At 37.8% G+C, this 18,626-nt stretch overlaps 1 protein-coding gene across 1 annotated transcript; it reads right to left on the bottom strand.

Moving 5' to 3' along the window:
• Positions 1 to 420: 420 nt before the first annotated feature.
• slc6a1l (solute carrier family 6 member 1, like) lies at positions 421 to 14,792 on the bottom strand. Its single transcript, XM_053688414.1, has 14 exons — positions 14,338 to 14,792; positions 12,235 to 12,366; positions 10,804 to 10,904; positions 8,790 to 8,899; positions 7,759 to 7,891; positions 7,250 to 7,384; positions 4,061 to 4,164; positions 3,848 to 3,972; positions 3,065 to 3,177; positions 2,784 to 2,915; positions 2,504 to 2,606; positions 1,563 to 1,663; positions 1,211 to 1,378; positions 421 to 1,105 (listed from the first exon to the last, which is right to left on the bottom strand). The coding sequence occupies exons 1-14, from the start codon at positions 14,573 to 14,575 to the stop codon at positions 995 to 997; spliced, it is 1,806 nt and encodes a 601-aa protein (XP_053544389.1). The 5' UTR covers positions 14,576 to 14,792; the 3' UTR covers positions 421 to 994.
• Between the last annotated feature and the right edge of the window lie 3,834 nt (positions 14,793 to 18,626).

The following is an 18,626-nucleotide window of genomic DNA, read 5'->3' on the forward strand; positions in this document are numbered from 1 at the left end:
TGTTTGTGTGGAGTTTGAAGGCATGTTGTGTGTTTCCTCCTGGTTCTCCAGTTTCACAGTCCCTTCCAAAACATGTAGGTAGGTGAAATGAGTACTCCTGAACGAATGTGTGTGTGTGTGTGTGTGCATGGTGCAATGAGCAAAGTATCACACCCAGGGTTTACTCCTGCTTCATGCCCAGTGTTCTCGAGATAGGTGACGCTGACCAGAATAAACTAATAGACAGAGATAAATGAACCCCCCCCCCCCCCCCTTTTTTAACTACATTTTTAGAATAATTACAGTATATGTAAGTGGTGCCTGTTAAACTGAAATACACGCCTGTTAAAACAGGCTCATCCTAAATATGCATGCATACAAAATAAAGAACCTTCTCATTTCTAAGAGAAAATGTATTGTATAGTGTTTTATTGTGCAAACCATTTGTAAGGACAGACTGTACATACTTTAAATGCATAAAGTACTTTAAATAAATATACATACTTTAAATTAAACTATATTCTGTATAATACTATAAATACTGTCAAATAAACATTTAGACAATACAGCTATGAAATATATCTTTAGAAGTAATCAGTTTTCTACTGACAACTTCAGAATATGTACAAGCTTTAACTGGAATCTTAACTTTTTCCAATGTACAACATTTCTAACAGGATGAATTTTGTGTATATATGCATAATGTATGTGTGTCTGTCCAAGTTTATCTACATATCATTTATCTACAGATATTATTTTTTCTCAAAATGTAAGTATACATAATTCATATATTTAAAAAAAACTAAATGATTTGCCTGATTCTTTAGCGTACTCATACTATATACAGAACTTTCTGTAAGATGGATGTCATACAACTGCATGTTGAAAAAGGCATTAACGTGTAGTTTTAGTTTCTTATATTCATTTGCTGATTGAGCTAAACAGAAAGAACAAATATCGGTGCTATTCCTTAGCCAGGGTGCTTTTCTGTAGTGCCTTCTGTTTTCAGGTGACATCAGACAGAATCTTCACCCATTATTCCTGCTTGGTAATGTTGCCGTGTTAAATGGTTGTCCTCTTTTGGCCTGGCTTCTTCTTCACTGGGCTTTGTCATTTTGTGCCAGCGCTGTAGAGGACAGACAGCATTTCTGAGTGCTTTGCACTAGCATGTCAACACCTTGTACAAATACATTAATCTTATAAGGTTGAGCAGATGATAAAGCAGCCTTGCCTGATGGATGCTTCCCTTGACGTTGAAGAACATGTAAATGATGTATCCAGGAACGAGCAGCATAGAGGAGAGAGCCATGAGCCAGCCGATGCCCTGTCCCCAGCCTGGGAACACATACTTGCCCATGGTCAGAGGGGTCATCTCTATTGCACTGAAGGTGAAAACCCCCTACACACAAACAAAACATACTCAATCATCATTTTTCTTCAGTAATATACAATTCTCAGTCCATGGTGGGATCAAACTGAATAATAATTGTTTTGAGAAAATGTATATGAAGGTGTATAAATAATGTGAAATGATCCATATTTGATTTATCTCCACTATAAACCAGTATGTTTGATTTTCATACCAAACAGATTGATGGGGTGAAGTAGAGCCAGCAGAGTTTCCACCAGCCACATGGACGATAGCCGATCATCTCCTCAATGTTTTTGTAGAACCTCTCTGCTCCTTCAGTCGAAGAGAGAGACATCAGAAGGCAGAAATTATGTCATCTTGTAGTTAGTGTTACATTGTATTTTTAGGTCCAAAACTACCTTTTTCTGTTGTGGTAGTGCTGTTCAAATTTTAATCTGTATTTTTTATTAAATATTTTTAAACGTAATGTCATAATTTTCGATTTGAGCAGCTCATTACAACATTAATGATGATTGTCCATATGGTTACCATCTTGCTGCTGCACATAATAAACATATTTCCCAGAATAGCTGGTATAAAATTTCTAAAAACGTTACATGTGAGCACAGAAACCTGTGGGATGTTTCGGCACTTTTAATTGTCCACACGTACGTATTGTAAGCATAGGCAAGTATGCTGCTGTATGTTTTTTTTTTTTTCTTCAGCTTACTCTTTTGCATAACATGATTTCTCCAGTGCTCTAAATTTGATGGTATTTACTAGTTAAACATATGCTCCCACATTTTTGACCTAATGTTCAGCCACCATGTCTGTACTGCATGGACGATTTAAATGGACAAGAATTAGAACATGCATCCCAGTGCAGTAAAATAATCGAAAAGCCATTTACTTATAGTGCTAATAAATTGTAGAATAGTATAGTATTACTACAACCATTATACTATAAATTAAGAGCTTAGGAGGGGACAAACAACCAAAGGCATTTAATTAAAGTACAAAAATCTAATTTGCATGAAAAGAGTTCTTAATGTATTAATTTATTTCACAACTGACCTTACACCTCCATTGTAAGTGAGTTTACACTAGATAAAATATGGATTTATAAACACTAGAGTGTTCCTTTAATGTTCTTAAACACGATGAGAGATATACCATAAAACCAGGCTATGGCAACTGTCTCAAAGAAGACGAGGAAGAGTAGAGACATCCCACTGGCTGAGTAGTAGTCAAACAGCTTGAACACATACAGGCCACCCTGAAAGAGAACATGAACCCAGACACATATACTGTATGTACACATCCTAAAGTTATGATCCTTTGTGACATACCATTTAATGATGAACGTTAAACAGCAGAGATTTCGGGGAATTCAACCAAGGTAAGTATAATTGATTTTAACATAACCACAAACAATACAAATTCTGTGCTTTACCTGTGTGACGTTGGACAAGCCAATGATGAATGATATAATGCAGACCAAGAGGATGAATAATTTCTTCCTTCTCCTTAAGATGGTGGGATATTCATCTACCAAAGCTGTGATGAAACCTTCCACAGTACAAAACTATGGAGAAATATTAGACCATTAATATTCTGCTTTGAGTGCATATAATGTGCACAGTCTAAATTATTAATGGTGGTGTATACTGAGATCTTATAAGTCATTTAGTATATCTAAACAGCTTTTCAAATAATGAAAACTGTGTATTTCACCTGACTGTCTAGTCCAAGCATCAAAAGCATGGAGAAGAAGAGAATGGCCCACATAGAGGACATGGGAAGCTGAGTCACAGCCTGAGGATACGCCAGAAATGCCAAACCTGGACCTGAATGTTTACAAAAATGCTGTCAAATCAGACTGAACTTTTTCAATGTCAATGTGATGTATATAGCTATATACTGTATGTTGCATTAACCCAGGCCATCTTTTTCATTTTATGGAAGACAATTGTAACGTATCCACTATCCTGGTTATTGTATAATTGTAGAATATACAAGCCCAATTCCAAAAAAGTTGGGGACACTGGAAAAGTAAGTGTCACTAAAAAGAAACAGCTGGAGGTTAATTGGCAACAGGGAAATAATGTGATTGGGTATAAAAAGAGTATCTTAGAGAGGCAGAGTCTTTCAGAAGTAAAGATGGGCAGAGGTTCAACAATCTGCGAAAAACTGCATCTACAATTTGTAGAACAATTTCAGAATAATGTTCCTCAATGTGAAATTGCAAAGACTATGAATATCTCATCTATGGTACACAATATCATCAAATGATTCATAGATTCTGGAGAAATCTTTGTGTGCAAGGGACAAGGATGAAAGTCAATATTGCATGTCTGTGATCTTCGGGCCCTCAAAAACAGGCATGATTCTTTAATAGAAATCACTGCATGGACTCAGAAAATAAATGCATAATTTTGGCATTCTGCACACATTTGTTTTATTTTATTTTAGTACAGTGCTGTGTCAAAAAAATAAAAGGTGTATACATCCTCCTACCTGATGCAGCCAATTCCTGCACTGGTTTTTTGGTGATGTAGGCCATGAATCCTACAATGGAGAAGATGACAAATCCAGCAAACATGCTGGTGAAGGAGTTTATGCAGCACACAATGATGGCATCTCTGCAACATGGAGAAGATTACATAGATATGCAAGTTAATGGTGCTCTAATTGAAATCTACACCACTGTGCAAATCTTTTGAGTCCTACCTGTAGACATTGTTATTGAAGTTATTGTAGCTGCCCAGAGCAATCAGAGAACCCAAACCCAGACCATAAGAGAAGAAGATCTGAGTGGCAGCATCCAGCCACACCTAAAGAATACAGGGAGGAAATATCCATTTGAGTTCAATATGTTAATTTCCACTATCCACTAAGTCCACTATGAAAAAATACTACATTGTATTTAAAGCTTCCTTTCTGACTCCACTGAAAGACAACGACATTCAATTCATTTCAGTTTTATTTGAATAGCGCTTTTAACAATTCACATTGTCCCAAAGCAGCTTTACAGAAATATATAAATTCAGGATATAGATTTTTAAATGTATGAATTTATCCATAATGAGCAAGCTAGAGGCGACTGTAGCAAGGAACAACTCCCTCAGACGATCTGAGGAAGAAACCTTGAGAGGAACCAGACTCAAAAGGGAACCCGTCCTCATCTGGGTAACACCGGATGATGCAATTATAAATAAATAAATCCATTCTATAAATGTGCTAATACTACATGGACTAGTAGTGCAATTGTGTAAATAGGAAAATTCATTACAGTTATTAATTTTTATTATCCACTGTTCACTGATGAAGACTTGAGTGCAAAACTGTTTGTGCCAATTGCAATCCTAGCCATCATTGCATAACTGTTCATATGAATGGAGGTCCAAATCCATCTTATGCTTTTTCAGTGGTACCATCCCCACATGCTTGTTCTTTAAAAGCAAATATAAAAACAAAGAATGTGCTCGCTCACTTTATGAAAGATAAGTTTCATCTCATCTCCTGATATAAATGTCAGTCACAGCATTTAACAAACAGCCTCATTATTACATCAGCTCAGAAGTAATTGTTGATTTATTCATTAAGTTTTGATCTCTTGGCTAAATTTCACATTTCTTTGATGGACATTCAAATATTTTAACTTTGTCTGCCACCATCTATATAGAGTAAGAGGAAACGAATGTGCATCACAGATAATTTGACAGCTGGTATTTTGTAACAAACACCTTGATCAAAACATGACATTCACGGTGTGAAGGAAGCACACTTAGCTAGCAAGCTATCTATTAAATCATTTAAATGTTCTTAGAGCTGATCTCCTACCTAAAGTAAACTTTTCAGAAAGCCAGGCAGGTTTAGAAAGCTAACCAAAACAGATCAACATTATTTTGGGGAAACACATTTGTTTTCTTAAAGTAGATATGTGGATATGTAAATACACAGCATTCTAGGTAGAAAACCCCAATTTTGCTCATAAGTTCCAAGACTGATTCATATTTTGATAAACATTAAAATTGTACTATTTCTCAGACATTTAATAATTATCACAAAAGAAATCAGAAACAGTGGGATGGTAACACATACTCTAGGGCGATACTATATCAGGTGTTAGTTGTTAAGAGCTAGCAGCAGTTAACCCTGTCAGAAGTGTATATCTTATTGTTTGCAGTGTTCAGATATACAGTGCTGTAAAAAAAAAAGTATTTGCCCCATCCTGCTTTCTTCTCTTTTTGTATGTCTCATACTAAATAGTTTTAGACCTTCAAACAAAATACAACATAAAAAAGGCAATCTGAGTAAACACACAATAAAGTTTTGATTATTTATTTTTTTGAAGCAAAAAAAAATCACCCATGTGAAAAACTAATTGCCCCCTTAAAACCTGGTTCTGCCACCTTTAGCAGGAATAACTGCAACCAAATGCTTCCGATAACTGGAGATCAGTCTTTCACTTACTCCTAGGACTCGGACTTACTCCGATGCTTTGGATCATTGTCTTGCTGCATAATCCAGTTGCGCTTGAGTTTCAACTTACGGACTGAAAACCAGACATTCTCCTTTAGGATTTTCTGGTAGAGAGCAGAATTAATGTTTCCGTCAATTATTGCAAGCTGCCCAGGCCCTGAAGCAGCAAAGCATCCCCACACCATCACACCTCCTCCACCATGCTTGACCATAGGTATGATGATCTTTTTGTGGAATTTGGTGTTTGGTTTACGCCATATGTAACGGGACCCCTGTCATCCAAACAGTTCCACTTTCCACTCATCAATCCACAGAACATTCTCCCAAAAGGTTTGAGGATCATCGAGGTGTGTTTGGGCAATATTCAGATGAGCCACAGTGTCTCACAGTCTTCCCAGTGACTTTCTGATAGTGCAGTCATGAACAGTGACCTTTATTGATGCAAGAGAGGCCTGTAGTTCCTTTGATGTTGTCCTTGGCTCTTTTGTGACTTGCTGGATGAGTAGTTGTTGTGCTCTTGGAGGAATTTTTGAAGCTCTGGGAAGGTTCACTACTGTGCCAATTTTTTTTTTTTCCATTTGGAGATAATGACTCTCACTGTGGTTCTTTGGAGTCCCAGAGCCTTTGAAATAGCTTTGTACCCCTTCCCAGACTGATGTATTTCAATCACCTTCTTCCTCAATATTTCTGGAATTTCTTTCAACTTTGGCATCGTGTGTTACTGCGTAAGACCTTTTAACCAACTTCATGCTGTTGAAAAAGTTCTATTTAAGTGTTGATTTCATTGAACAGGATTTGCAGTAATCAGGCCTGGCTTGTGTCTAGTCCAGCTGAACCCCATTATGAATGCAGTTACATAGATTTGGGGAATTAGTAACTACCGTGGGCAAATAAATTTTCACACAGGCCCAGATGGTATTGGATAACTTTTTTGCTTCAGTAAATAACATTATCATTTAAAAACTGTATTTTGTGTTTACTCAGGTTGCCTTTGTTTTATCTTAGATTTTCTTTTAATTTCTGAAATTTAATAGGAGATATACACAAAAACATAAGAAATCATACTTTTTCACAGCACTGTATTGTTCAGATACATTCTCCATGTGTCTGTGTGGCTTTCATGCACCTTGCAAAAACATGCAGCTAGGTGAATTAGCTATTCTAAATTGCTCCGAAGCATTAATGAGAGTGTGAGAGTGTGTGAGAGTGTGAGACATGGTATATGACTACTGCACCCATTTGCTAAGTAATTCTTTTCATAGTGTAGTATATTTTCAGCATATAGTGGTACAAAGTCTCTATTCTCCTTTAATCCATTTATTTCACATACAATTATTTTCCCTTTTTGTACAAACTGGAATGTTGCACAGCCCTCCACATTAAGGCAAACATTACCCAAGTGAACAAACAAGCCTGGCTGCAGTTGAACACTACCTCAGATCTCTGGAGCTTATTAAAGTCGGGGGTGATGTAGAAGAGAATGCCATCTTTAGCCCCCGGGAGAGTGATGCCTCGGAAAAACAGGATGAATAGCATGAAGTATGGATAAGTGGCAGAGAAATAGACCACCTGAAGAGAAAGAAACACTATAATTTAGATGTTCAGACAGCTATTCATTCACTGGAATTTATATCCAGTAGTGCAGAAATCTGGTTTAAATTGTAAGTTAATGAAATTGTGTTTAGTTGCCCATGTCCATCAATGTTTTGGGCCACTAGAGAGTGCACATATGCTGGTTGCATCAAAATCCTAATTATCTTCTGGCAATAAGGATAAACTGAATGTCCTTGCTGTGCTTAAATGTCTCTGAAAAGTATTTATAAGGAGTTGTAAAAGCTGCTGCTCATCTAAATGATGGGAATGAACAATGTACTGTGGAATGAACAGGAAATAGACACTGTGAGAATCTAGATGGAGAATATTGTCAATTCTGCCAGCCACACCTTTCCAGTCCATTCCACCCCTTTCCAGATAGAGAAGTAGACGAGTACCCAGGCCAGAGCAAGAGTCCCTGCCAGCGGCCAGCGCAATTCACCTGGCTCCTCCAGGCCACAGCTCAGCTGGTGCATGTTCCTCCTGTAAGGATATTTTGCTGATCTGACTTGCAACTTTGTGGTGACACAGAGTGTACCATTAGACATGCTGTTACTGTTATTTATGGCAGTGTTACTACAGTGTTAAAGGACATTTTGGTATCCATCAAAAATTAAAAAATCAAAAAATGTCATTGAGATGTTGTGTAGGTGAGAGCATGCTCAAGCACCAGTTTGTGAATAGATGGTGAAAACATGTGAAAACACTGAAAAGTGAAACAAAAATAAAGAAAGTCTTTGAGTTGGTTCAAGCCTGTCTCTGACTTCCTCCTTTCTGCCCAAACGTAGGGAAAATATTACAGAGATATATGTGTGTGTGTGTGTATATATATATATATATATATATATATATATATATATATATATATATATATATATATATTAAAACACACACACACACACACACACACAAATGCAGCACAAAACAAAACAATGGCAATGTGTGAAAATTAAGCTCAATCTTACATTCACAAGCTTCAGAGTTCAGATTGTAATGGAAAAAACTCTGACATGACCATCTGTCAGCCAAAAGAGGTCACTCTCGGGTGAGGCTTTAGCAATTCACTTTGATGTTAAACAAGATGGAGGAGAAATTGAACACAATCATTGGTGCACATCTGAGGCACAACAATTCAGTTCTCAAAATATATAACCCTTGTCTTGACACACTCTGTGTGCTCAAATCTAACTGGTTATTACAGATAAAATACATACATTTTACATTATGATGCATATTAGGAGGCTAACCTGATAGTGCTAGTCATGATGACATGCTAAATGTTGTCTTGCTAAATCAGCTAATATTATTTGTCTATGATTCTATCCTTAGCTATGCTCTGCAATTTTGTATTTGCTTAAAAGTCTGATCAAGTTTCACTTACTCCCAAAATTCAGTTACAGCGCTGGTCAGGTTGGTGGTGTCAGGCAGGCTGTAGTTGGAGAAACAGTGATCGGTGTTCCAGGGGTTATCGCAACTCTGCCAAGGTAACTCCTGTCCAGATAGGGAAAGGGGGATGGTAAGATGGTAAGATGGATGGATGGATGGATTGATGTCTGAATTGATGGATGGGCAAACGGACAAACCTGGTAAGCCAGATTAGTGGTTCTCAATTCTAGCTTTGTTGACATGTACAGTATATTTTGTTCATTGTTGGATTGTATTGCTTTTATAAATGTAACACAGTTCATTAAGGACTAATTATTTGATGTTTTTTTAGAGCAGAAAATTTGCACATTACAGAACTTATATATAATAATATAAACTCAGCAAAAAAAGAAACATCCTCTCATATTCAACTGTTTTTTTTTGTTGTTGTTGTTTTTTCCAGCAAATTTCTTAACATATGTAAATATTTGTATTAACATAAAAACATTCAACAACTGAGATATAAACTGAGCAGGAATGGAATAATGTGTCCCTGAACAAGGGGGGGGGGGGTCAGTTAGTATGTGGTTTCCTCTAGCTGCTTTAAGTATTACAGTGCATCTCATCCTAATGGACTGCACCAGATTTATCAATTAAATGGTAAATGGCGCACTTATATAGCGCTTTTATACAAAGCGCTTTACACTGTGACTCATTCACACACACACCAATGGTAGCAGAGCTGCCATGCAAGGAGTTAACTTGCCATCGGGAGCAACTTGGGGTTCAGTGTCTTGCCCAAGGACACTTCGGCATGTGGAGTCATGTTGGCCAGGAATCAAACCGCCAACCCTACAATTAGTGGACAACCCACTCTACCAATTGAGCCACAGCCACCCAGTTCTTGCTGTGAGATGTTCCTCCACTCTTCCACCAAGGCATTTGCAAGTTCTCCATCACATCTGGTGGGGACACATGGTTACATGTAATTTTCCACTGCAAGGAAAATCAGCTGTCCTTCCTGTCTCCCTGTAGCACCGTCTTAGGCATCTTACATTACAGACATTGCAGTTTACTGCTCTGGTCACATCTGCAGTCCTCATGCCTCCCTGCAGCAGGCCTATGACATGTTCATGCAGGTGAGCAGGAACCCTAGACATCTTTCTTCTGGTGTTTTTCAGAATCAGTAGAAAGGTCTCGTTAGTGTCCTCAATTATTGTAACTGTGACCATAATTGCTTGCCACCTGTAAACTGTTTGTGTCTTAAGGACTATTCCACAGGTGCATGTGCAATAATGTTTATGTTTCTTTGAACAAGCATGAAAAGCATCGTTTAAGCACTTTACAATAAAGATCAAGATGTCAAAAGATTTTTTTTTTAAACTAACCAAAAAAAAAACCCACCGAAGCCCCTGTCAGATATAAAATATGGGGGGTTAAGCGTTGTAAAAGTTTGCCTCTGTGTTCTACATTGAAAAGAGAACGTTTCTATTACCATGGTACAGTTAGCTGGCATGGAAAATATCGCTCTGCTCAAAAAAGAAAAGAAAAACCCCAGATGATTATTATTTCTGTAGTGGCGTTGAAAGTGCACTGTAGAGCAGAGATGGGTTCACAATAAGCGAGGATGACGGACTCAGGAGAGATGGAGAGAGACCAAGCAAGGGATGGAGCACCAAGGATGTAACAATGGAAGCTGGACCTGGAGAAATAACCTCTTACAGAATAGATAGGGACATTGTGCTTGGCAAAGCAACTGAAAGAACACTTTTTGAATCTCAATACCACTAAGGTCTTATAAGTCATCTACTAAACTGTGCAGCTGTGAGTTATGAAATACAGTATAGGCTCATTTATATCAGAATGAATGAATAAATGAATGAATGTCGTGATTAACAGGGGAATTTGTTTTGTAATGCATTTAGGCAATTAGCAATTAAATTATGCAATCATGAATGATTTGATGAATAATAATGAAGCAGCAGTGAATGAATAGACTGGTACAGATCCAACAGAGAGGAAGTACATACTGATCTGAAGGAGTTGAACAGGTAGTAGAGGGCCCAGGCAATAATGACAATGTAGTATATGTTGAGCCAGAAGGACAAAACTGCAGCAGCCAGACCTACACCTGAGAAAGCGAAGAAAGAGAAAAATAGAAAAAATAATGGGATAGGTACAGAAAGATAGAAGAAGCTAGGTTTGCATATCAACTATTCAACTGAATAGCACAAGGGATTTTAACAACAGACATTGTCACAAAAGCAGCTTTATAAAAAAAAAAATCTCTAGCTTTCGATCCCTAATGAGAATGCCAGAGACAAAAGTGGTGAGGAAAAACTCCCTGAGGCGACATGAAAAAGAAACCTTGAGAAGAATGAGAAAAACCCATCCATTTATGGGTGACACTGAATAGTGGGACTATAAAGCATTACTCTTCTATTTCTGTATACTTAAACGTCAGATGTTCAGCATGAGCATATTGTGAATAAGAGTCCTGGAAGGAGCAAAGAACAGTCTTTATGATTATAGCAGTTACAATTAGGTACAAATCTACAGTATCCAAGTGAGATTATCCATTGAATCAGCTAGAAAGGTATTGTCATTCATGTGGTGTCCTCACAACGCACAGCTCTCTGAATCACCAGTCTGCTTACTACAGTAGGGCATCTGTTGTTTATTAAGAATAAGGCCGGAGTAGTCAAGAGTGTCTCAGTGAGCGGGCAGAAGTAGCCAAGAGCATCAGCTGGACAAGGCCAGGCATTCGCAAACCTTTTATACATGCAAGATATAAAATAACTCTCCAGAGCTGACAGACTAGACTAGTGTGTTGCTCTTGTATTATCAGACAATGTAGCATTAAATAATAATAAATAAGACACACTTATTTTGTTGGTCCATTGTGTAGGTATATTGTTAGAACCAATTTTTTATGCACAACACATCTTAGTCATCATCTAGCCATTTTTCAGTGTCTGTTTATGACCGCTTAGTTTGTTTACCAAACTGATTTCAACCTATGAATGACATTATGTTGTTGTGTACACTTGTATCAGCACTATACACATTAAGGAAAATTAAGAAAATAAATAGCGCTTTCAGTTGGTTCGAGCCTGTCTCCGACTGCCCAAAGGGAAGAAAAATCCTTCCACTTTGCAGCCATTTTGGCAACACGTCATACAAGAGCAAGCTCATATTTACTTAGCTATTAAAATCTGACAAATATGACATGAATAATGTGTGGTCTTTGGTCCAATTGACATGATTTTTGATTTTCTGGTTATTCAGACTACTTAACATGCAAGTTTCTCCATAACTAAGGGACCATCCAACAAGATGATTGATTCTCTCTATTGAGGGGCTAGACTCGTCCAACACAGATGGCGTGTGTGTGTATGTGTGTGTGTGTGTGTGTGTTTTACTTTTCTGTGCATGCCTGATTGTGCATGTACATTTCATACCTTTCATCATGGGTATGAGTTTCCAGACCCCTAGTCCTCCCACTGATGTGTACTGTCCTAGTGCAGTCTCGAGCAGAAATAGAGGAATCCCAGCGAACACCAGTGTAGTGAAGTAAGGAATAAGAAATGCTCCTGGAATAAATAACATCAAGCCCTCAGACAATTATATTAATTATGCAATAATTTTCTTATACCCAATCTAATTAACTCTTAACTCTAACTACATTCACTCTATTAGAGGACTTTGTTTTCAGTATATTTCTTTGTCCTTGTGTACATAAAATATATCACCTATTGATCACCACCCAATTAGCTTCTTTTACTTGTACCATTGTTTACTGTTCATTGTTCATCGGCCACTTGACAATCTAAATGGGGGCACCATTTTTGTACATCTCTGTGGTCCTATTAAATGGTAAGAATGGTCAAAAATCAATTAATAGCAAGTCCTTGAACTTAATCACTGATGTGCGCTTTTCATGAATCCTCAAAGAAAAGTGAATCCTGCTGTGAGCTTCTATTTCTGTTGGGCTATTTATTCAACTGGTGAGTCACAGATTTGGAGCTCAAAAGAAATCAATGTGTGAGTGCAGTTATTTAGAGGACACGTCAGCAGGCACATGGCATCAAGCCTAATGAAGTAGGGAATTGTAGGACACTAACATTATCTTATCTATAAATAAGCCATTTCCTCACCTGAATGTCTGACCGTGAGCAGCCACAATTACTTTAGGTGGAATATAGTTTGCTGCTGAGTGGGGACTAAAATTGCAATATTAGTAAAATGACTGGTTAGTGGACTTTCTAAATTCATGTAAAATTTGATTCAGTGAGAAAGGCCTGGGTGCAAGCTTAGTTGGTATAAATGGGCTAACACACCCACCCCACTGCTGTTATATAATTTACTTTTAACAAATGTCAGATTAATTATTTTGGATTTTTGTGGAACCAACCACAACAGTACCACAAATAGTCATAAGAAAAATACACAGAATGGTATGAAGAAGAGATGCTGGGGCTGATTTGTTTTTAGCCCAGACTGTAGATTCATGCAGTATTTCAATGATAGTCGTGTCAGGTGATTACAGAGTCAAAAGGACAGAAAACAGAATCATAAGTTTAGTGTTTTAAAGTTTGAACAAAAGGGTTACAACTAAAGATGCACCGATGTATCGGGCGATAAAGCTATTTTTCACACCATCGGCTGATAGTTTAAAAACATCCGATGATCAGGGCCGATTATATCCTGTCAATCAAAAGAGGGTGGGGAAACACATCCATTTCATGCTGTGTGTAAAGATGAAGTCTCTTGTGTGGAATGACGACAAAACTGCAGTTTGTAATATCTGTAACCTCTGCACTGCTAAAATTTTACACCAGACACTGCAGTAGTGAAGCGGGAGTTTCGGTGTCGAGTCTACTTTATTATTATTTTTGCTGTGCTGCTCGAGCTGAATTAAAGGGCCAGTACACTGTTGAAATTTTTAATGAAGATGAGTTGACAACAACATATATATTGCACAGAAAAATATATTTGTACAGTAGTATATTTCAAATCCAGTTAATGTTAATATATAGAAAAGTTTACATTATATATTACCAGTTTGACGTTAAGTGATGGAGTAGAAATGTTTTTTGTTTGTGGGGAGTGAATGTGAGACTAACAGGAGGTTTTTTAGAATTCAGTCAACGTTAATATGAATTAATAACATTCAGTAAGTGAAGAAATCTTACTTTAATCTTCAGAATTTAGTTCATGTGTTAATGTTAATGAGTAATGTGTTTTCTGTTTATGAGACCAGTTACTGTCAAACAACTTGTTGAAATAGAGAGAATAAAGTTCTTATTTGCATTTCTTTCAGAATTGTGGAATTACTTATTATTCATTTAAAAGAAGGTATAAAAGGCAGAACTATCGTTATCAGCCGATATCACTCTGAATAATCGGTTATCGGTATCGGCTGAGAAATTTAGTATGAGTGCATCTCTAGTTACAACTTTTCCTTTTCAGAGAAAACACAGCATGAACCAGCTTTATTATTTAACCAAACACTTGAAATGAGCCAAATTAAGTCAAAATATTTATGTCCTGTTGTTTCTTACCGCCTCCATTTTTCCCACAGAGATATGGGAATCTCCAGACATTTCCCAGGCCAATGGCATATCCTATGCAGGACAGCAGGAAGTCAAACTTGCCCTTCCAGGTGCCTCGATCAGGAAGGGTCTGCTTGCTCTCATCCAGAGCAAAAGTCAGGCTGTGGTTGATCTCCTCAAACAAAACAGCCTGCTTGAGCTCTGACGGTGAATTAAGCTGTACGGTGCTATCCCCTGTTTTTCCCATGGCAGGATCACAGATGTTCCACAGTCCACCTAAGGACTGAACTAGTGTACTAAACAGTACTAACTGCACTGAATACTGGGCCGTATTAATGTCCAATACGTGATGAGATTGTTCCACAAGCTGTGCAGATCTTCAGTAGTGGACAGCAGTCAGATCATTCAGCTAAACAACAGAAAGATGGAAAGCATTTGTCCTGGTTTTGCTGCCAAGGTAAAGGCCTAAGTTTATGTATATAACTTCAAGTCATTAAATCACTCAAGGATTTATAACTTCCATTAAAATTGTAGTTGAAATTGAAGTTATTCTATACTACCTCATAGTTGTAGTATTTACTCGAGTATTTCCCACAATTAAAGGAACAATTGATACTCACTGACAGCAGTATTTCCTACAATTAAAGGCACACACAAGCTGCTTTGCTCCACACTACTGTGAGGTTTTCACTAAAGATAAATTAAAGGGAATATCTTTTATATATGTACTTTATGTCCCTCACTAATAATCCACCTAAAGTTTTTCTACAATTTTCTGACAAACGTGACAAATACAGTCAAATTATGAGAGCAAAGATGCATTTTGGTTTTGTTTATTCTCAGTGACTGTTACCAGGTACGTCAGTTCCATTTTCAAAAATGTGATGTTGAAAGTGATCATGCATGCCCAATAAATATACTCCCAAACTGAATGTGGCTGTGTTTTGCTTCACAGTGGCTGTGAAGCAAATGCTGTGTTTTGGAATTTGTGTGACCCTGTGTTTCAGGGTCAAGTAGGTAAGTTTAAGCAGGTTGTGTTTAAGCAGTGAATTGTCTATACTCGACCGGATGAAGAAAGGAAAAGTTACTGTACCTGCGAGATGTGAAGTTGTCTCAGCTAAATAAAAGAGCAAAAAGCCAATGGATGACTCCCAAGTGAGACCTAGTACCCAGCTGCCCATTACAGGGTCAAAAGAAACTCTCCTAGTATTTCAGTCGAGGCAAATTTCCCCCTGTGTCACTTCAGTTTCAGCAGCCTCTGTAGTCTGGCAAACCCGTGGTTGATATTGAGCCACTGATAATAAGCTTCGACTTGTTCTCTGATATGTGTATTGCTTCTCCACAGAGCCTGGGGCTATCACAGAGGAGTCAATCCCCTAATTCCAATACAAAGTGTGCATGGGTGTTTCATGTATAGGATGTATCAGGGCATGCTTGTGTGTGGGTTAGCTCCCGCCAGCCCAGTTGTCATGGGGTAAACCCTTAGAAGAAGCCTATATGCAAAGGAATGAAAGAACTTGTTGAGTTTTAAAAATGCACCCTGCATGAGGTCGGGGAAACATAAAAGACATGATTTCATTAATTAAGAATGGGAATTTATTATAATTGAGCACCGTCATGCTCAATTATATCATGCAAAATCATACCGCTTCACCACTCATGAGGCTGTGGAGTTTTTTTTATGTACAGTATCTTCTGTGAGAGATGCAGAGGAAGCATTCTCTGGACCTTCTTTCATAAAGGTTGTTTAACTTCATTTTAGGCACTAGGTCTGAGGCACAACCAAATAACTGTAACAAAAACAGGGTTAAAAGGTAGCTAACTAATTATATCTAGCTAATTAATTATATTCATCAATCATTCATCCATTCATCTTCAGTAACTGCTTTGTCCTGATCAGTATTGCAGTGGATCCAGAGCCTATCCCATGAACACTAGCCATGAGGATGGAATACACCCTGGATGAGACACTAGTCCATCACAAAGCACTATGCGCACACACACACACACACACACACACACACACACACACACACACACACACACACACACACACACACACACACACACACACACTTACACTTACACACTTAAGGCAAATGCAGCCTAGCAAATTCATCATTTTTTTAGGAGATGTGAGAAAACTGGAGAACCCAGAGGAAACTCACATGAACGCACTCAGAAAACTAACTCTGCTCTGACATAAACTCAAGCTCTGAGGCACTAGTGCTACCTGCTGCACCACCGGCACTAGAGCAAGCTGTGGTTCCCACCTGTCTTAAGTCAGCCATAATTGTCCCAATTCCCAAGAAAACAGCAGTGAACAGTCTGAATGATTATCGTCCAGTTGAAATTAACCCCATCATAATGAAGTGTTTTGAGAGGCTGATTCTCAATCATATTAAGGCTGTCATACCTGCTGATCTGGACCAACATCAGTTCGCATATTGGACTAATAGATCAACAGATGACGCAGTCATAACAGCTCTTCACACAGCCCTCACACATCTGGATCAGTCAAACGCATATGTGAGGATGTTGGTTATTGATTTTAGTTCAGCCTTTAATACCACCATTCCTCACAAACTTATACAAAAATTTATGCACCTGGGCTTGGACAGTTCACTGACCTTATGGATACTGGACTTCTTAAGTACCTGACAGAATGGGAGGCTGCACTTCTTCCATTTTGATCCTGAATATGGGAGTACCACAGGGATGTGTCATCAGCCCTCTCCTTTACACAGTCTTCACATATGACTGCTCTCCCATTCACCCCTCCAACAATTGTTAAATTTGCAGACGATTCTACAATAGTAGGACTGAACGCATAACGACAAAACAGCCTACATGGAGGAGGTTCAACATCTGGTGGAGTGGAGTACTTATAGTAATCTGGACCTTAACATCACACAAACTAAAGAGATGATAATAGACCATATATCCAGACACACTGATCATATTGCTCTCAGTGTATTAGGAGAGGAGGTGGAGAAAGTGGAGAGTTTCAAGTTCCTGGAAGTTTATATCTCAGCAGACTTTACATGGTCAGTTAACATCTTTCACCAGGTGAAGAAGGCCCAGCAAAGACTCTACTTCCTTAGGAAGTTAAAGCAGTCCCACCTTCCACAACAGTTGCTGATTAGTTTCTACCATGCCACCATTGAGAGCCTATTGAGCTACTGTTGCACTGTGTGGTATGACAGCTGCACTGCAGAAAACAGAAGTGTGATGAAAGTAGCACAGTGAATAATTGGGACCCCACTCGTATCCCTGACAGACATACACTGGCTGACTTAAAAAGAAAGCCAGTTGTATTGCAAAAGACCCAACTCATCCTGGACATTGCTTGTTCTTTCCTCTCCCTTCTCGAAGAAGATATAGAACAATTAAAACCAACACAAATGGGTTAAAGAACAGCTTCTATACTAGAGCTGTAAACTCTATCACCCCCCACACACACATGCTCACCACCGTGAATGAAAGAGATTGATAGCTGCTGAAAAAAGAGACTGTCCCACATGCACTAGTCACTTTTGTATTTATTATTGTTAATTTAATGGATATTATTTGAGGAGCTGCTTAAATAATTTTTGTTGTTTTTTGACAATGACAATAAAGATCAATCAATCATGCTGCCAGCAAGTTATTTAAAAAAGAAAAACAACAATAATAGTTCAGGAACATGTTAACTTTCAATTGATTTGAAAGTTATTCAAAAGTTAACGAAACATAGCTAGGTAATGTGTTTGGTTAACTTTAGAATAACTTTCAAATCAATTGAAAGTTAACATGTTCCTGAACTATTATTGTTGTATTTCTTGATAGTACATTAGCATTAAAGTGATTGTCACTAGCTACACCACTTAATAATTATATAAATTATATTATACAAATCATTTTTGTCAGGGAACACATAAAATAACACAAATAGCTGCTGAGACACTATCAGCTTTTCATTAGATGGATGTTTATTGACACTTCAATAGCAATGGCCATAACATTAACATCACTGTTAGCATTACTCTTTGTTACCTCAGTATAATAAAGGAGACCCAGGGTGATTGTTATAATTCAAACATCTATAAATTTTGAATGTTAACTTGTTTTTAGAAGCACATTTTAGAAGATATTTTACGGACTTCCATCCTGTTTCCTGTTGTATTTTATAGGGTTTTTTTCCCAGCTTCTATTTATATAAGGCAGCATGGAGTAGCATGAATATCTAATGAACAGATTGTGTGTGGACAAATAGGCAGCAGTGGTAGAGGTAGCAGCATATGAGCTCAGTGCTTGAG

Source organism: Ictalurus punctatus, chromosome 19, assembly GCF_001660625.3.
Source record: "Ictalurus punctatus breed USDA103 chromosome 19, Coco_2.0, whole genome shotgun sequence".
Classification (NCBI taxonomy): Eukaryota; Metazoa; Chordata; class Actinopteri; order Siluriformes; family Ictaluridae; genus Ictalurus; species Ictalurus punctatus.